At 46.1% G+C, this 16,620-nt stretch overlaps 1 protein-coding gene across 3 annotated transcripts in view; it reads left to right on the top strand.

Moving 5' to 3' along the window:
- Window positions 1-16,620, top strand: part of TCERG1 (transcription elongation regulator 1) — an 81,322-nt gene that overhangs the window by 32,812 nt on the left and 31,890 nt on the right. For all 3 annotated transcript variants that reach the window (XM_033926917.1, XM_033926918.1, XM_033926919.1), the window contains 6 exons: window positions 21-83; window positions 1,459-1,689; window positions 3,366-3,481; window positions 6,149-6,237; window positions 8,288-8,448; window positions 16,034-16,100. In XM_033926917.1, coding sequence (XP_033782808.1) covers window positions 21-83; window positions 1,459-1,689; window positions 3,366-3,481; window positions 6,149-6,237; window positions 8,288-8,448; window positions 16,034-16,100 — 727 coding nt within the window. The remainder of the gene's footprint in view (window positions 1-20; window positions 84-1,458; window positions 1,690-3,365; window positions 3,482-6,148; window positions 6,238-8,287; window positions 8,449-16,033; window positions 16,101-16,620) is intronic.

The following is a 16,620-nucleotide window of genomic DNA, read 5'->3' as shown; positions in this document are numbered from 1 at the left end:
TGCTTTTATCCGTTTTACAGGTGTAGCAATGATGCAAATAGTCAGCTGCCCGTATGTAAAGACAGTCGCTACCACCAAGACCGGTAATTTTAAAAATATAATCTTAGCTTCGTTTTGTCTGTAAGTTGGCATGGTAGTGAATGTTCTTTTTAGTTGCCCAAACTTGTGAACCTTTTTGTTTACCTTCTGCTAGGGGTTTGCAGGGCAAAGTTTTTTTTATTCTGCATAGTTTTCCATGTCATTTATAGCCATTTTTGTTTCATTTTTCTGGTTTTATTCTTGGGGGGGGGGCTGCAATGTTGTTAATAGTGTGCATTATTTGTGAAGCGTTCATATTCTGTGCGACACAAGGAAAAACAATCAAAATTTCTGGGGTTTTCCTGTCATTTTGGGCTACAAGCACCTTGAAACGTCATGTTGGTGATATATTGTTTCAAATGAATGCACATCCCTAACTTCTGATATTATAAAATATGATGATCACTTTTTCTGATCTGGATTAACTCCATATGTTGACAAAAGTTTTACTTGTAATTGTGAATGCTTTCTAGTGTGTGTTTTATTTTGTTAATCTTCCTTTGCCATTTCCATGTGTTAAGCTAAAACAGTTGTGTTTGCACGTTTATATTCTAAATTATTATAAGACCATTGTAACTTTATAATGCTTTTAGAAAATGTGTTGTCTATATACAGTATAGATTGCATCTTGTTTAAAAATTGTAAATACTTTTTTTTTGTTCAAATATTATTGTATGTTGGAGACTTCATATTAAGCAAAGTTAGTTTATTAACTATTAATGATCTTATATACTGTATATAAAACAGTCCAATCTGCATCATCTCCTGGAGGTAGAAAATTACTGAAGTTCACCAGTCTGCACCAGCCCTTATACCATCATGTGACTGGTTGAAATCAGTTTCTCTACTTCCATCTGCTGTTTGGAAAGGGAAATTTTATGGTCTAGTGTGGCAGGATGAAAAAGTAATAGTATAGTTGATGGTTGAAGGATGCTCCAAACCTCATGTAGATTAATTTACCATCATTAAAAAGTTCACTATCTTTCACTTAGCAGAGGTTCCACTTAGCTTAGCTTTGGTCTACAGCAGACATACATCCTTACTTTTTCTTGAGATGAGATGCAAGGATAACCAGCCCATTCAGTAGTGGGGTTTTTTTTTTTCTTCCTTTCTGTGACTTTCATCATTATTCAACTGTCCAGGCCAATGGGTGTATAACAAAAACATAAGTTGCTATATAATGCACTTCACTGTGTTTGAGCTAATTCAGTAAGATTCAAAACTTTGGATATTGTGGATTACATTGATAGCAGGAAACTCTTAAGGCCAATGAGTAAATTTAATTTGTGTTGAAATAATTAAACTGTTTTTTTTTTTTTGTCTTTGCATTTTACCTTCAATAAAGTAGCTTTTGGCATTTTTTTTTTCTTGTCTGTCTAGGTGTATTGCCAGGAATGGCTCCTCCTATAGTACCCATGATGCATCCTCAAGTTGCTATTGCTGCTTCTCCCGCTACTTTAGCCGGTGCAACGATAGTCACAGAATGGTCCGAGTATAAAACAGCAGATGGAAAAACGTATTATTATAACAACAGAACGTTGGAATCAACATGGGAAAAGCCTCATGAGCTAAAGGAAAAAAGTGCAGCTTTTGAATTGAGAACAGACATAGGTATAGCAATAGACTTCTGTATTTTACCTAAAACTCTTCATTTTCAGTGAAAAAAACAAACAAAAATTATATATATATACTGTGATGGGACATATACGCTGGTGTGACAAACCCATACACATGGTTAAGATGGACTGGAGTGAGCTTTGATGGAGATTCCAGTAGATTGAACCTAAGCATACTACTGGGTAGGGCTCTGGATTTCTGGCCCAGAAATATCTAAGAAAAAGGACCACTTAAACTAAATCAATTTATGGAGCATATATAGTTGGGCAGACTGAAAGGACCACATTTACTATGTTACACACAAAAAAGAAACAACAGCATTTAGCTTATTCCTAGAAAAAGCGGCATAAAATCTGTTTTACTACTTGGGATCTAGTCTAGGTACTTGAGACCTGTGTTGGCCACTGCTACCTGCGCTCATGTGCCCATTACGAGACTTCATACACTTCAAATTCATGCTGACATCATTCCAGTCCGCTCTCTCTCTGGCCAATCAAGAAAACTATATCCACTTAACCACAGTCTCAGCTTGTCTGTCCAACATTGCCACCTGGATGTCTTACCGTCATCTAAAATTGAATATGGCTAAAACAGATTTGCTCATCTTCCTGCCTAAACCCACCTCTCTGCTTCCCTCATTCTCCGTCTCTGTGGATAACACTCATCCTTTCTGTTTTGTCTGCTCGTAATCTTTGGGTCATCTTTGACTCCTCTCTCCTTCACTGCCCAGATGCAACATATCGCTAAAACCTACTGCTTCTTCCTCTCTAATACTACCAAAATACGACCCTTAATCTCCGAGAACACTACCAAAACACTTATCCACGCCCTCATCGCCTCGCGCTTAGACTATTGCAACTCGCTACTCTCAGGCCTTCCACTTAGCCATCTCGCTCCTCTCCAATCCGTTCAGAATTTGGCTACAACTCGTATTCCGGGAGAGCCGCTATACTCAATTATCTCTCTCCTAAAGTCACTTCATTGGCTTCCCATCCGTTTCCGAATACAATTCAAACTCATCTTACTGACCTACAAATGCACTAATTCAGCTGCCCCTCACTATCTCTCTTTGCTTATCTCCCCTTGTGTTCTTCCCTGTGAGCTCCACTCAGCTGGTAAATCCCTCCTATCTGTGTCCTTCTCTTCAACTGCTAACTCTAGACTCCATCCCTTCTACCTTGCTGTGCCATATGCTTAGAACAAGCTGCCTGAATTCCTACGGCGGGCTCCGTCTCTGGCAGTGTTCAAGGCCCAGTTAAAAGTCCACCTCTTTGAGAGTGCTTTCAACTCTAACTCTTCTCACCTTGGGTTCTGCATCCCCAACCCTATATGTCATGTCTGACTGCCCAAGCTAGATTGTAAGTTCTTCTGAGCAGGGACAGTCTATAAATGTCAAAATGTACAGCGTTGCGTATTACTTTCAATGCTATATAAGTGATAAGTAGCAGTAGTAGTATTTTTATCTGATAATCAGCATACCACAAATGTCAAATTATTTGAGAATGCAACTGATATGGGCTGCTTCCCAAATTTGTTTGCAGGGCAAGTTTATAGATAAAAAATATTTAACATATACAGCAATATCAGGGACTACATAATTGAGCAAAAAAGCAAACGGAGAATTTTTCTTAGTCGTGTATGTTAAAGTAAATTTGATCACATTGTTGCAGAAAAAGAAGTGGAGAAAAGTAAAGAACCAGTAAAGGAACCAGTTGTGGAGGAACCTCAGCCCATGGAGACAGAGGAAGAAGAGCCAAAAGAAGAACCTCCCAAAGAGATAAAGGAGGTAAAAGACTGCAGCTCATTTCTTGGTATTGTCTTTTTCAATTACATTCTTATGGGGGAAGGGCAGTATGAGGCAGATTGTATAAACGGCGTCCCGATTGTAGGCAGCGGTAGGCATTCAATTATTGTCTAACCAGCCAATTGGGATGGAAGTTTGAAAAAAACAAAACCCAAGGCAGGCCACCGACACTGTAGGTGTTTTTTTTTTGTTTTTTTTAAATTCCTTATTCATTTTTACAACTTACAACAAGTGCACTGTAGGTGTCTGTAGCGGGTGCAGGCAGACGTGTCAGAAAACTTAAACTCGCCCAATACTGGGCATGGTTTCACCCAGAAGTGGCCTTGGGCGAGCCTAAGTGGCCCTAGGCGACTCCCTAGGGCCACGATAGACACTGCGATCAGCTGAGTGGCAGTGACTGTGGCAGGAACCCCCCACCCCGAGACTGTCCACTGCAGGAGGGACATCCAATCCTTCCTACTGCCACCCTTGAAACAGCCCACCAACTGTGCGGCAGGAGGGTTGCCCATTCCCTCCTACCGCTACCTCCGAAACAACCTCCCTACCCAATCGCAATAGGCAGGGGAGATACCCATTTCCTCCTGCCAATAGACCCACCACTCTGAACCCATGATTCTCCCCCCCAATTGTCAATTGCCCCCTCCCTGGCACTCCTTCAGACCCCAACCCCCACCGTATACTTTTTCTAGTACGGCTGGCTGGAGGGATTCCTACTCCCTCCAGCCGGCAGGCCCCCTCGGCCAATCAGGGCCTTAGGCCCCTCCCCGGCACATCCCAGGATGCACCAGGAAAGGGAAGGCCCGCCATTGTGAAGAGACGGGCCTGCTGGTCGGAGGGAGTAGGCATCTCTCCGGCCGGCCATAGTAGAAAAGGCATGGGGGGGTCTGGGATATTGACAATTGGGGGGGGGGGTCATGGTTCAGGAGAGGTGGGCCTTCTGGCAAGAGGAAGTGGGCATCCCTCCCACCTATCATGGTTGGGGTGGGGGTGGGGGGTTGTTTTGGGGGTGGCAGACGGATTGGGCATCCCTTCTGCCGCAGACAGTCAGGAAGAGGTTGTTTTGGGGGTGGCAGCAGGACAGCCTCATTGGGGGTTCCCTGCTGCCACTCAGCCGATTGCGGCAAGGAGATTCCCTTTCCATGATCAGCTGATGGCAATTCAATTCTCAAACAGTGCCTGTGACATGGGCGGTGGTTAGGCCGGGTTAGGTGTCTGTCTCTTAAGATAGACATGATTCTCAGGGGGCAGCTGAGACTGGTGTTCTAAACAGAATCTGCCTCTATGTGTGGGAAAGTGTGTAAGGTCTCAAAACTTTCAGCTATTGGATTGATAGCTTAGACCAATTATGTGGGCTTGATAGGATACGTACTTACGGATAGTTTCATATTTTCCTTTTGTTCTTTTCTTAGGAATTTCTTTTTATATACATTTCAGTTCCTTTTTTAGGTAGTCTTGATTTCTGTTGACAAACAGGATTGAGTCAGGCATACAAATAGGTGACAGAACATCTCTCTCAGATCTCAGAACTAAGTGTAAAATTGTAAGCGTGCATGGCCCTTCTTGCCTTTAGCTGTCTTTGTTTTTATTTTGCAAATTGGATGCAAATCCAAAGCTCTCCCGTATTTGAGAGGTTCTTTTTGTTTTCACTTTTTGTGTTTGAGGTTGTCTCTTTCCTTAACTTTTTTTGAAATTTTATTTTTACTTTATTTCTTGGACATAAATGTTCCAGACCAAGTCAGGATTCCACCTTATAGGAAAACTGAGCAAAACTGAAAACAGTGAATAACATATGAAAAAGTTATTCAGGGTGTTTCTGTATTTGCGGTTTTGTTAATCCCCTGTCACAGCGAATACGGAGGGAGAAGTGTAATTCTTCCTTCCTACATTTTGCTTGAGACCTTATATGAATCCACTTGAAAAGCCTCTCCATGCTTTGTTACAATCAAACTGGTTCTTCTCTCATTGCTAAGGTGGAGCCACAGTATATATTTTAGCCCTCCTTGCTGGACACCACATGCAAAGCAGTGACTTGATCCTCAAATTATACTTCCACCTCACGGAATTGATCAGACCAGCCCATAGCTAGAGACAGTATATTTTGTCAAGCTATGCTAAATAAGCAGCCCTGAGCTTGGAAGTCACTTGTATGCCTAACTGTCCTGCTTGTCCATTAAAAAAAAGAGTAGTTTCTTTAGTGTCCTTCCAGACAAGCACAGAAATGGATGGGTTTACGCTCCTCTGCCAGCAGGTGGCGACTGAGACACTGACTTTTGAGAGGAGGGGAAACAGTGATGTTAATAGTATTATGTAACCAATCTTAATCAGAGGAAGGTAATGTGACATCTTCGATAGATGCTCAGAGTCAATGTTAGGGGGCTTGAAGTCCAGTGCAACCTGTATACATGTGTAACAATGAGAATAAACTTAATGTGTTTGTGAAAGTGCATATGTGCTGATGGTCGTTGCTGCAGTGGAAGAAGTTGGCTAAACCTTAAGCAGATTTTTGTCACAGAAATTAATCAACATTTTCAAGTGACATACAGTGGCATTCACTGCATTTCATTAACAGCTTTAAAGATTAGCTAAAATGGTACATGTGAAAATTTGTACATGTTTGTTGTAACTGGCACGTGGCCTTTTATCCTTCAGGAGCCAAGAGAGGAAGAATTAACTGAGGAAGAAAAAGCTGCCCAGAGAGCAAAGCCAGTGGCTACGGCACCAATTCCTGGCACTCCATGGTATTTATCATCACTAGACCATGTTTTCATGTAGACTGTAATTTCCATCATTTCCAGTAAGTGTTGTAGAGCATTTATAATAACATGTTGTTCAGAAAATAGTCTTTGTCAAAAGGATGTATTCGGAATGTAAAGAGTGTGAAATTTAGTGAGCCTCTATTCAATTCCTCCCATGCATTTCTTTTCAAAGGTTCCAGTTTGCCCTCATCCAAATCACTCTCCAACTGTTAACTTTCATACTCTATAACTAAACTTCATGGTGGCTGTGTCGCAGTATTAGTTTTTATTTAGATCAGCTCTAAGCACTAGAATTTTCCCCAGTGCATTTTTTTTAATGACTGGATTAGCACCCTTTTGAGCCTCTTTCTCATAAAATCATTCTAGAACTGGACATGCCATGGCATTCAAATAAAGTTCCTGTTTCCCTCTGTCCAAATTCTAAGTTTTTCTCACAAAAGTCCAGTGGTTCTGGTTAATTAAGCAAGCGCATGGAGGGAATTCTCCATTTTGCTCCCATCACTCCAAAACTTTGTAAACCAGAAAGGCCACTTGTCTGCCCAAGACTCTTTCTCCACATATACTGAGCTGAATCAAATTTTATCATTTTAAAAGTTATTAGGGTGGACATGCAACCTAAGCTCACATTGGCCTTTAGGGGGAAATTCTATAAAGTCACCTAATGCCACTATAGGCGTGGCTAATGCCAGAAGTGGGGTTAGGTGCTCTAAAGTGCCAAGATATGCGCCGGAAACGTAAGCCTTGAAAACCCTGGCCTACATTTCCAGTGCCTATCTTTCCCAGAAGCATAATTCTCTAAAAGGTGCCGTTGCGTGATTGACACACGATCGGCAGGCGCCGTTTGGAGAATCTGGGCCTTAGTGCTATCTGAGATGCCTTTCTTTGTAGGAAGCTAAAACAAACAAACAAAAACCCCTACCCCTACCTTTTATTTACTTAGTAATCTATACAGTTTTTTATTGAGCGTAAAATGGAGTCGCAAGATAAGTGGAAATGTCCTATACAGACTGGTGGACTCAAATGTATTATAAAAATATCCTTTAATTCATTCAAAAGCAGCTCAATGACTCAACATGTACATGTTTCGGCCAAGATGGCCTGTCTCAAGAGTCTTAAAAATCTTGTGGTGGATATGAATAAATTAGTCCACAAAGGAACATACTCTCAAATCATGAGTGCAGATCATAAATGGCTAAAGAAATGATGCCACATCAAATCAAGCCTAAAATTGGAGTACAATATAAGAAACAGTTAAATGGCTATATAAAACTGCAGTCTATGAACTTGATTATTCTCTGTGGTCACTGTAACTCCCTTGTGGATGGAGCCAGTCTCTGCCATACTGTGCAGATCCCTTGTGGGCATCCTCGGTGATGATTAATACACCTTTGTCAAAATAGATTGTAAAAAAATGTCAGCCCTTTAATAATAGTTCTGCCGCTTTGAAACATGCTTTGCTCAAAGCGCCAGTGTTTTGTCTTCATTGGGGCTGACAGGATTGTGTGAGGTGACGCGAGCCTTCTACGGAATAACCTTAAATACAGAATTAGGAAGGGGAAGTAAGGATGGATTTTGGAGAAGGTCAGCAAAATAGTGCCTGAAAGAGGACAGAATACAATGGAACTTTCATTTTTATCCTGTATTTGTGAAGGATGTTGCATAGATAGTTTTCACATTAGGTGACTTAATGTTCTCAACAGGGAATATATTAGTTAATCTTTTAAACAGTAACAAAATTGATATAAATTTAGACTAAAATTAATAACTGTATTTCAGAAGGTAACCTCCAGATAATCATCCTCTTAACACTTTTTTTTTTTAATAAATCTTTATTCATTTTAAATTTTACAAGAAGTGTACAGAAAATCATTCATATAATATACAATTCCATTTGAATTTCTACAATTCTCACAGAAAAAAGTTTAATCCCTCCCCACCCCACATATAACAATCTTTATATTAGATATCCCATAATATAAGAAAACTAAAACCCACCCACCCTCCTCTTAACACTTTTATTGAAATGTTTTAGGTGTGTGGTATGGACGGGAGATGAGAGAGTATTCTTCTACAATCCTACTACTCGGCTTTCAATGTGGGACAGGCCCAGTGATCTGGTTGGAAGAGCCGATGTTGATAAAATTATTCAGGAACCCCCTCACAAAAAGGGACTAGAAGATGGGAAGAAACTGAGTGAGTACTTTACATCCAGTGCCTTCTAAATGTATACATTTATCTTACAAAGTGCATTGTTAATTGAAAGCGTTCAGAGAAAAGCTAGATTAGTATTGCAGAGAGCAGCATTTGGTTTTGACTTGGGAATATTGATTTACCAGAATAAAATCACAGCAGCTCAAATGAAGTGGAAGATTAATGAAAAGAAAATAATTATAAACAGAAGGCCCTAAGAAGTCATACACTTGGAAAAACCGATATGCTTAAAAGAAAAAAAAAAGACAGGAAGTATGATAGATTATGAGGGATCAAGAGACATGACTGAAGAATGAGAAATAATGCAGTTTACTGTAACACAAGCACAATTCTTTTTTTTTACTTCTTATGTAACAAGCTAATTATAAGCATAAAGCAGTGAAGTAAACCTTTGTGCTAAAATGGAGGTAAAGCATAAAAAACTAGTACTCAAGTCGGAAGTAATGCATTACTTTTGTTTTAGCATTGAAGTAAACTAGTTTAACCTCATCGTTGACTTCAACTTTACTTCCATTTTAACCTTACCTCCATTTTAACTACAGGCTCTCTGATCCAGGGACTCGCTGGCCCGAGCAACCCCAAGCCAGAGAGCCCCACAACCAGAGAGCCCGCAAACCTCCAGGTCCCCTACTTCGTCCCGAAGGACCAGTAGTACTGCAAGGTTCTCCGGTTCTCACCGGTGCCATTGTCCAAGATGGCAATGGTGAGGAGGGTGTCAGAAGCCTCCCTGGGGACCAGGTAAGTAGTATCTGTCCGAGGGCTTCTGGTTTAGGGGTCCAGTGCTGAATGTTTAACTTCCGTTGACTTCCCTTTGTGCAGCTGTCTACCATTGGTTTAGTGCAGATTCTACATCAGAAATAACCAGAACACACACAAGATCAGGGCTAAGTGGAAATAAAGGGTTGTGCTGTGATCAGTGATGGAGAAAACCTTTTTAATGCATGCAAGGCTCAGAATTTCAGAGGAAGAAATGTTCAAGCTGGTTTTACCTTCTGCACATACAACTCATGAGGACCATTTCAACCTGTCTGACTTTCATGGCTCAGCATAATCTCTCTCCTCAAGGCCCTACTTATAGTCCAGTGCTTATCAACTCTGTCCTCAGGGCACACCCCAGCCAGTCAGGCTTTCAGGATGTGCACAGTGAATAGATAGATAGATGCATACATGCACTCCTCCTTGGTATGCAAATCTGTCTGTCTCTTACATATTCACTGTGGATGTCCTGAAAACCTGACTGGCTGGGGATGCCCCAAGGACAGGGTTGAGAAGCATTGCTCTAGACAGCAGGAGTTGGTGCTAGTTCTTCCAGTTTATTTTTCCACAAGACCACTGCTTGTTCTTCTGGTTTTTATTTTTCCATTATTCCCCAGTTGTGACTGGCTTACTTTTAGAGCTTCACCTGGAGAAAGGTTATTTACACATTAGGAGAAAATCTTATTTTCTTTAGCACTCTCCAGACCAGTAGAGGTTAACTTTACGAATGGGTATATATCTAATCATGACCAGCAGGTGGAGACTGAAAACAAAACTTTGGGACAGTATATACTATCCTCCCTTCTCTATTTCCCTCAGTCTTCTTTCAGTCTCCAGCAGGTGTTGAGTGATCTGTACCCATCTCTCTTGGTAGGGCTGTTGGAATTTGTTTAGGGGTTTATTGTCCCTGTTTTTGGCCGGACGGAGCTTGGTCGGGCCCTGTTTGGGGGTCCGTCCGACCTCGGGGGTGTCAAACCCGGCGGGTCACGAGCGGGGTCCCTCCCCCCACTTCCTCCACCTCCCCACATTTTTTTAGAGGAGCCTCAGCAGTAAGCCTTGCCCCCTAAGTCAAGCAAGGCATATTGCTTCGAGAGCCTGTGGAGTCTGTTCTGTAAAAAAAAAAAAAAAAAATCCTGAGGTAGTGCTGGTCTGAAGGGTTGTTTCCCTTTAAGAAAATTGTATTTTACTGTATTTTTTCATGTAACCAGCACTTTTTTATAGCTAGGTCGCGTCTGGAGCAATTGTGCCCTTCTCCGGGGGAGTAGGCCACAATTTTAGTCCAGCCGCGAGGCACTCGCGGCCGGCCTGAACTCGGCGGTTTGGGTCGGTGAGGTGGTGGAGCTCCGTCGGCAGCGGCTGCAGGCGCCCAGAGCTCCCCGCCGATGGTGCCTCGCGAGTCGGCTTGGAGCAGTGGGGAAGCCCGGTCTTCCACAATCGCCCACGGAGGGATTCCCCGAAGGATTCCCTCTCAGCTGATTTTTTGACAGCTGATGCCGACTTGCCTGTCTTAGCGGCTGGGACTGTTCAGTCTTCTCAGCCGCTACAGGCCATGGAGGGAGCATTTTTGGCGGGAACTTCGCCATTTTCTTTGTCTGGCCCCTCCATTTTGTCTGCAACCTCAGGTGACCTTCCCCCTGTATGGCGAACACAGGGGCAGGTTTCAGCATGGACCCCTGCTGGGGCAGGGAGTCCCTGGGGACCCCCAGGGGTTTTTTGCCCCCAATTTATTTTCTTTCTTTGTGCGGACTTTTGGGGGTCCCACGTGCGCCTGGGGGGTTTCGGGGGGGGTTTCCCTCCGCGCCCCCTATGGCTTTGCCTCCCTCTTTTCGTTTGGCGTCCCCTCTTCCTCCTCCCTCATCCAAGCGCCCGCGGGGGGGCTTGGATTGCGAATTGGTGGGCGGAGGAGCGTGTTGGCCTGGTTGAGGACCTGGCTGCTTTGGCGGGCTTCCAGGATCCTCTAGAGGGGACGCCTGTTGGCAGCGGGGCGGCGGGTTTCCCGTCTTCCAGAGCAGATGCGTCCGTGGTGCGCTTTTTTATTCAGAGGGATGAGCTTTTAGACCTGTGTAGCAGGTCTCCTTGGTGCTGCATTTTTGCAGTGGCGCCGCCGGAGACCCCGCGTATGGGGGCCCCTCTGCTTCAGGGGGTCTGTCCTGGTTCCCGCTCTTTTCCTGTGCGTCAGGATTTGCGGGATTTTGTGTTGGCGCAGTGGCCTATGGGCGCAGTTTCGTTTGGTGTGCGCCTTGGCTCTTGGGTATCCCGTCCCGGAGGGAGGTAGGGCTACCTTAATTTCGCCAATGGGGAACGCGGTGGTCTCGGCACTTCCTAAGCGGCATACCGTGCCTGTTATGGACGGTTCTGCTCTTAGGGTCTCGGAGGCGCGTGCGTTAGAGACTCTTCTTAAGTATGATTTTGATGTCTCTGCCTTTGGGGTCCAGGCGGCTGTTTGTGGGGAGCTAGTCGCTCGCGCCGTGTTTCGGTGGGCTGAGCGTGTCCTGGATCGGGAGTCTGATGACTGGTCTCTAGTGGATCAGGAGGTAGCGAAGATTGCGATGGCTGCCTCGTTCCTCTCAGATGCTCTTTATGACTTGGTGCGGATTTCGGCTAAGTCTATGGCATGGCCGCGCGGCGTATTTTGTGGCTGCGCGCTTGGGCGGCGGATTCTGCGTCCAAAGCTAAGTTTACTAAAGTTCCCTTTAGGGGGTCTTTTTGTTTGGAGAGGAATTAGATGAGTTGATTCAGACTCTGACGGACTCGAAGGTGCCCCGTCTGCCTGAGGACCGTGCCCGCCCTGCGTCTAGGTGTGGGGCTGCCCGGGGGCGTTTGCGGGAATTTCGCAAGTATCGCCCGGGGCGTGGGGCTGCTTCTTTCCCGGCTCAGGGTTTTTCCCGGGGTCGGTTCTTCCAGCGCATGCAGCCCTTTCGGGGGGCCCGTCGGGGGGCAGGGAATCCCTCCGCCGGTTCCCCCGCTTCCCGTCCTGCGCAATGACTCCTTGCCGGCGCCCCCTTTGGTTCTGGTGGGGGCCCGGCTGCGCAAATTTTTCCCCAAATGGGCCGAGATCGCGTCCGATCAGTGGGTCCTTGAGGTGGTGCGGGACGGTTACGCTCTGGAGTTTACCCGCTCTCTGCCGGACCTTTTCCTCGCTTCTCCATGTCAGACTCCATGGAAGACGCAGGCTTTTCGTCAGACCCTTCAGCGTTTGCTAGATCTCGAGGCAGTGGTGCCGGTGTCCCCTACGGAGTGGGGCACCGGCAGGTACTCCATTTACTTTGTGGTGGCCATAAAGGAGGGGACCTTTCGGCCCATCCTGGATGTCTCTCGATCTGACGGAGGCCTACTTGCAGGTTCCAATTCGGGCCTCTCATCAGCACTTCCTTCGCTTTGCGATCTTGGGGCGGCACTTTCAGTTCTGTGCGCTTCCCTTTGGTCTGGCCACGGCTCCTCGGACGTTCACCACGGTAATGGTGGTCGTCGCGGCAGCCTTGCGGTCGGTGGGCATCCTGGTTCTCCCCTACCTGGACGACTGGTTGATTCGGGCAAAGTCGTTGCAGGAGAGCTCCCGGGTTACGGCTCGGGTGGTGGAGTTTCTCCGGTCGCTGGGCTGGGTGGTCAACCTTTCCAAGAGTCGGTTGGTCCCGGCTCAGCGTCTGGAGTGCCTTGGGGTTATGTTCGACATCTCCTTGGGGAAGGTCTTCCTTCCAGAGGCCCGGGTGAGCAAATTGCAATCTCAGATTCGCCTGCTTTTGGCGTCCCGGGGTCCTCGGGCGCGAGATTTCCTCCAAGTCCTGGGGTCAATGGCGGCGTCCCTGGACGTGGTGAGGTGGGCGCGGGCCCACATGCGTCCTCTTCAGTATGCTCTGCTCCGGAGGTGGTCTCCCCGGAGGCAAGATTTGGATGTTCCGGTTCCCCTGCGAGGCTTGGCGCGCTGCAGTCTGCGCTGGTGGCTCCGGACCCCTCACCTGGTTCAGGGGGTGGGTCTGGATCTCCCGCAGTGGACGGTGCTCCTTACGGATGCGAGTCTCCTCGGTTGGGGGGCTCAGTTTATGGGCCACTCAGCTCGGGGCACCTGGTCCGCGGAGGAGGCCTCCTGGTCGATCAACGAGTTGGAGACCAGAGCGGTCAGGCTGGCGCTGTTAGCTTTCCACTCCCTTTTGCTGGGCAAGTCGGTCAGAGTCCTGTCGGACAATGCCACGGCGGTGGCTTATGTCAATCGTCAGGGGGGCACCAAGAGCACTCCTGTGGCGCAGGAGGCGGCTCGGCTCATGGTTTGGGCGGAGTCCCATCTTCTGGACCTCTCGGCTTCTCATATAGCCGGGGTAGAAAATGTTCAGGCAGACTTCCTCAGTCGTCACTTCCTGGATCCAGGAGAGTGGTTTCTCGGCGCCGGAGCGTTTCGGTTGATAGTGCAAGATTGGGGGCAGCCCCTGATGGACCTGATGGCCACGAGTGGCAACGCCAAAGTGCCCCGCTTCTTCAGTCGTCGCAGGGAAGGGCTGGCCGAGGGTCTGGATGCTCTGGTCCAGCCGTGGCCAACGGAGGGGCTGTTGTATGTGTTCCCTCCTTAGCCGCTGGTGGGCAGAGTGCTTCTTCGCATTGTTCACCATCCGGGTTTGGTGGTGCTGGTGGCTCCGGATTGGCCTCGACGTCCGTGGTATGCGGATCTGGTGAGACACCTGGTGGCGGTTCCTCTTCCTCTGCCTCTCTCGGACGACCTTCTGATGCAGGGTCCCATTCCCTTGTTCGACCCGTCTCTCTTCTGTCTTACGGCGTGGCTCTTGAAAGGGGTCGCCTTAGCAAGAAGGGATATTCAGACAAGGTGATCGCTACACTGTTGGGGTCCCGGAGGCTTTCTACCTCTCGGGCTTATGTGCGGGTTTGGCGTCTCTTTGAGGAATGGTGTCGGGCGCGGGGAGTGACCTCTTTTCGCGCTTCTCTGCCTAACATTCTAGAGTTCTTGCAGGATGGCCTGGATAGAGGCCTGGCTTGGTCTTCTCTCCGGGTTCATCTTGCGGCCCTGTCGACCTTTCGAGGGTTGGTGTCAGGTCAGCGTTTATCGGCTCTTCCTGATGTGATTCGGTTTCTGCGGGCGGCCAAGTTGCTTAGGCCTCCCCTACGGCCCTCGGTTCCCTCTTGGGATCTTAATCTGGTTCTCTCTGTTTTGGTGCGCCCGCCTTTCGAGCCCTTGGACGACTGTTCTTTGAAGGACCTTACTTTGAAGGCGGTTTTTTTGGTGGCCATTACTTCTGCTAGGAGTATTTCTGAGCTGCAGGCTTTCTCTTGTAGGGCTCCCTTCTTGGAGTTGTCTAGGGAGCGGGTCGTCTTGCGGCCTGTTCCTTCCTTTCTGCCGAAGGTTGTTTCTCCTTTTCATGTCAATCAATCGGTGGTTCTCCCGGTCTTGGGTGGTCGGGAGGGCTCTTCTGAGCAACGGCAGCTGCGCAAGTTGGATGTCGGTCGGGTCCTTCGCTCTGATGTGCAGCGGACCCAGGAATTCCGGAAGTCCGATCATCTCTTTGTCCTCCTGGCTGGTCCTCGTCGGGGAGCTGGCGCTTCTAAGGCTACTATTGCGCGCTGGATCAAGGAGACGATTGCTTCCGCTTATCTTCTGAAACAGCAGCCTGTTCCGGAGTTTCTCAAGGCTCATTCCACTCGGGGTCAGGCGGCTTCTTGGGCTGAGTCGTCGCTCGTGCCTCCGGTGGATATTTGTAAGGCTGCGGTTTGGTCCTCCTTGTATTCTTTTGTTAGACATTATCGGGTAGATGTTCAGGCGCGTCGGGACGCGGTGTTCGGTGAGCGTGTTCTGGTATCGGCCCTTCGGGGGTCCCGCCCGTGAGAGGGACTGCTTTGGTACGTCCCATTCGTAAAGTTAACCTCTACTGGTCTGGAGAGTGCTAAAGAAGGAGAAATTAGGTTCTTACCTGCTAATTTACTTTCTTTTAGCTTCTCCAGACCAGTAGAGGTCCCCACCCTGTCTGTTGTTGTTGTTGTTGTTGGGGCTGTTTTCGCGGGCAGTTTTTGTTTTTTGCTGCGGGTTCTAGTATTTTTCTAGGGCCGGGGAGAATTAAAGAACAGCGGCTGTGGCTCGGCTGGCTTAGCTGGCGAGCTGTGGGGACATTTTCCTTCGGGTATTTCTCCTCTGCATTTTCCAACAGCATTTGGGTATGTTATTTGTTACTCCTGTTCGGAGTATTGTTTTCTTCCTGTTTTCCAGTTCTTGGTTCTGCTTGGCTATTCGGCAGACTGAGGGAAATAGAGAAGGGAGGATAGTATATACTGTCCCAAAGTTTTGTTTTCAGTCTCCACCTGCTGGTCATGATTAGATATATACCCATTCGTAAAGTTAACCTCTACTGGTCTGGAGAAGCTAAAAGAAAGTAAATTAGCAGGTAAGAACCTAATTTCTCCCTATTTCTTATACCTTTTGCAAGACCAAAAGCTATCAAAGCATTGTACATTTAGGTACAGTGGGTATTGAAAATCACCTTTTTTTTTGGACTGGCATATTCATGATCTCTACATTTTTTTTATTTGTTTGATTCTTGTATTCTGCATTGTGAGTTTTAATGTGTGTTTTATTTTATTTTGCCTAGATTTTGAAGGATAGGCAGATTATAAATATATTGAATGAATTCCACTTTTTCCATGAATGTCAGTCCACATAAAATGATTGATAATTATATAGAATCAGCAGTGCATGTCTAGAAAAGGTAAATCTCTTGCACACACTTGTTTTGTGCCAGTGAAACATGAAAATGAGGTCAGGGCTTTCCACAACTGAGTTCTCTCCACTGACTGTGTATTAAACTCTTCTTTTCAGTAAAAGAAGAACTCGAATCGGCAGATGAAGCAAATGATGAAGAACCTATAAAATCAAAGAAACGGAGGTAAATTCAAATGATGATCATGCATACAAATTATTGTGGAGGTTGATAAATAGTTGACTCAGTTAAGGTCAGGGGGCAAAGTAGGAGGATAAGGTTTATTGATTTGATTGCCTTCATCTATGATAACAAAACAATTGTACAAAGCAGCTAAAATGAATATTTGGCAGGACAACATAAATTATGAATCATCTGTAAACACTGCATTCTGTTCTTTGCCAGAGTTCATCAGTGATAATTTCCTGTTTTGGTGGGAGATAACCAGTATTGAGTAGTAATTAATGTTACAGCTTGATAATCCACAACTTCATCTTTGCACTGTTTGAGGCTTAAACAGAAGAAATGTACTTTGTGTGTGTGTGTAGAGACACATAGACAGTTTTCTGCAGCATGTCAAACACTTAATCGAGGCCAGTAGCGTGCCAGATTTTAAGAAAAAATGTGGGATCTCTTCATGGAAGAAATTAGGGGGTGGGGTCATTAGAATGGGCAGACTTGGTGGGCCGTGTCCCTTTTCTGCCAT

The sequence above is a fragment of the Geotrypetes seraphini genome, chromosome 18, assembly GCF_902459505.1.
Source record: "Geotrypetes seraphini chromosome 18, aGeoSer1.1, whole genome shotgun sequence".
NCBI lineage: Eukaryota > Metazoa > Chordata > Amphibia > Gymnophiona > Dermophiidae > Geotrypetes > Geotrypetes seraphini.
Note: the sequence above shows the minus strand (reverse complement) of the source record. Positions and strands in the feature narration are given on the sequence as shown.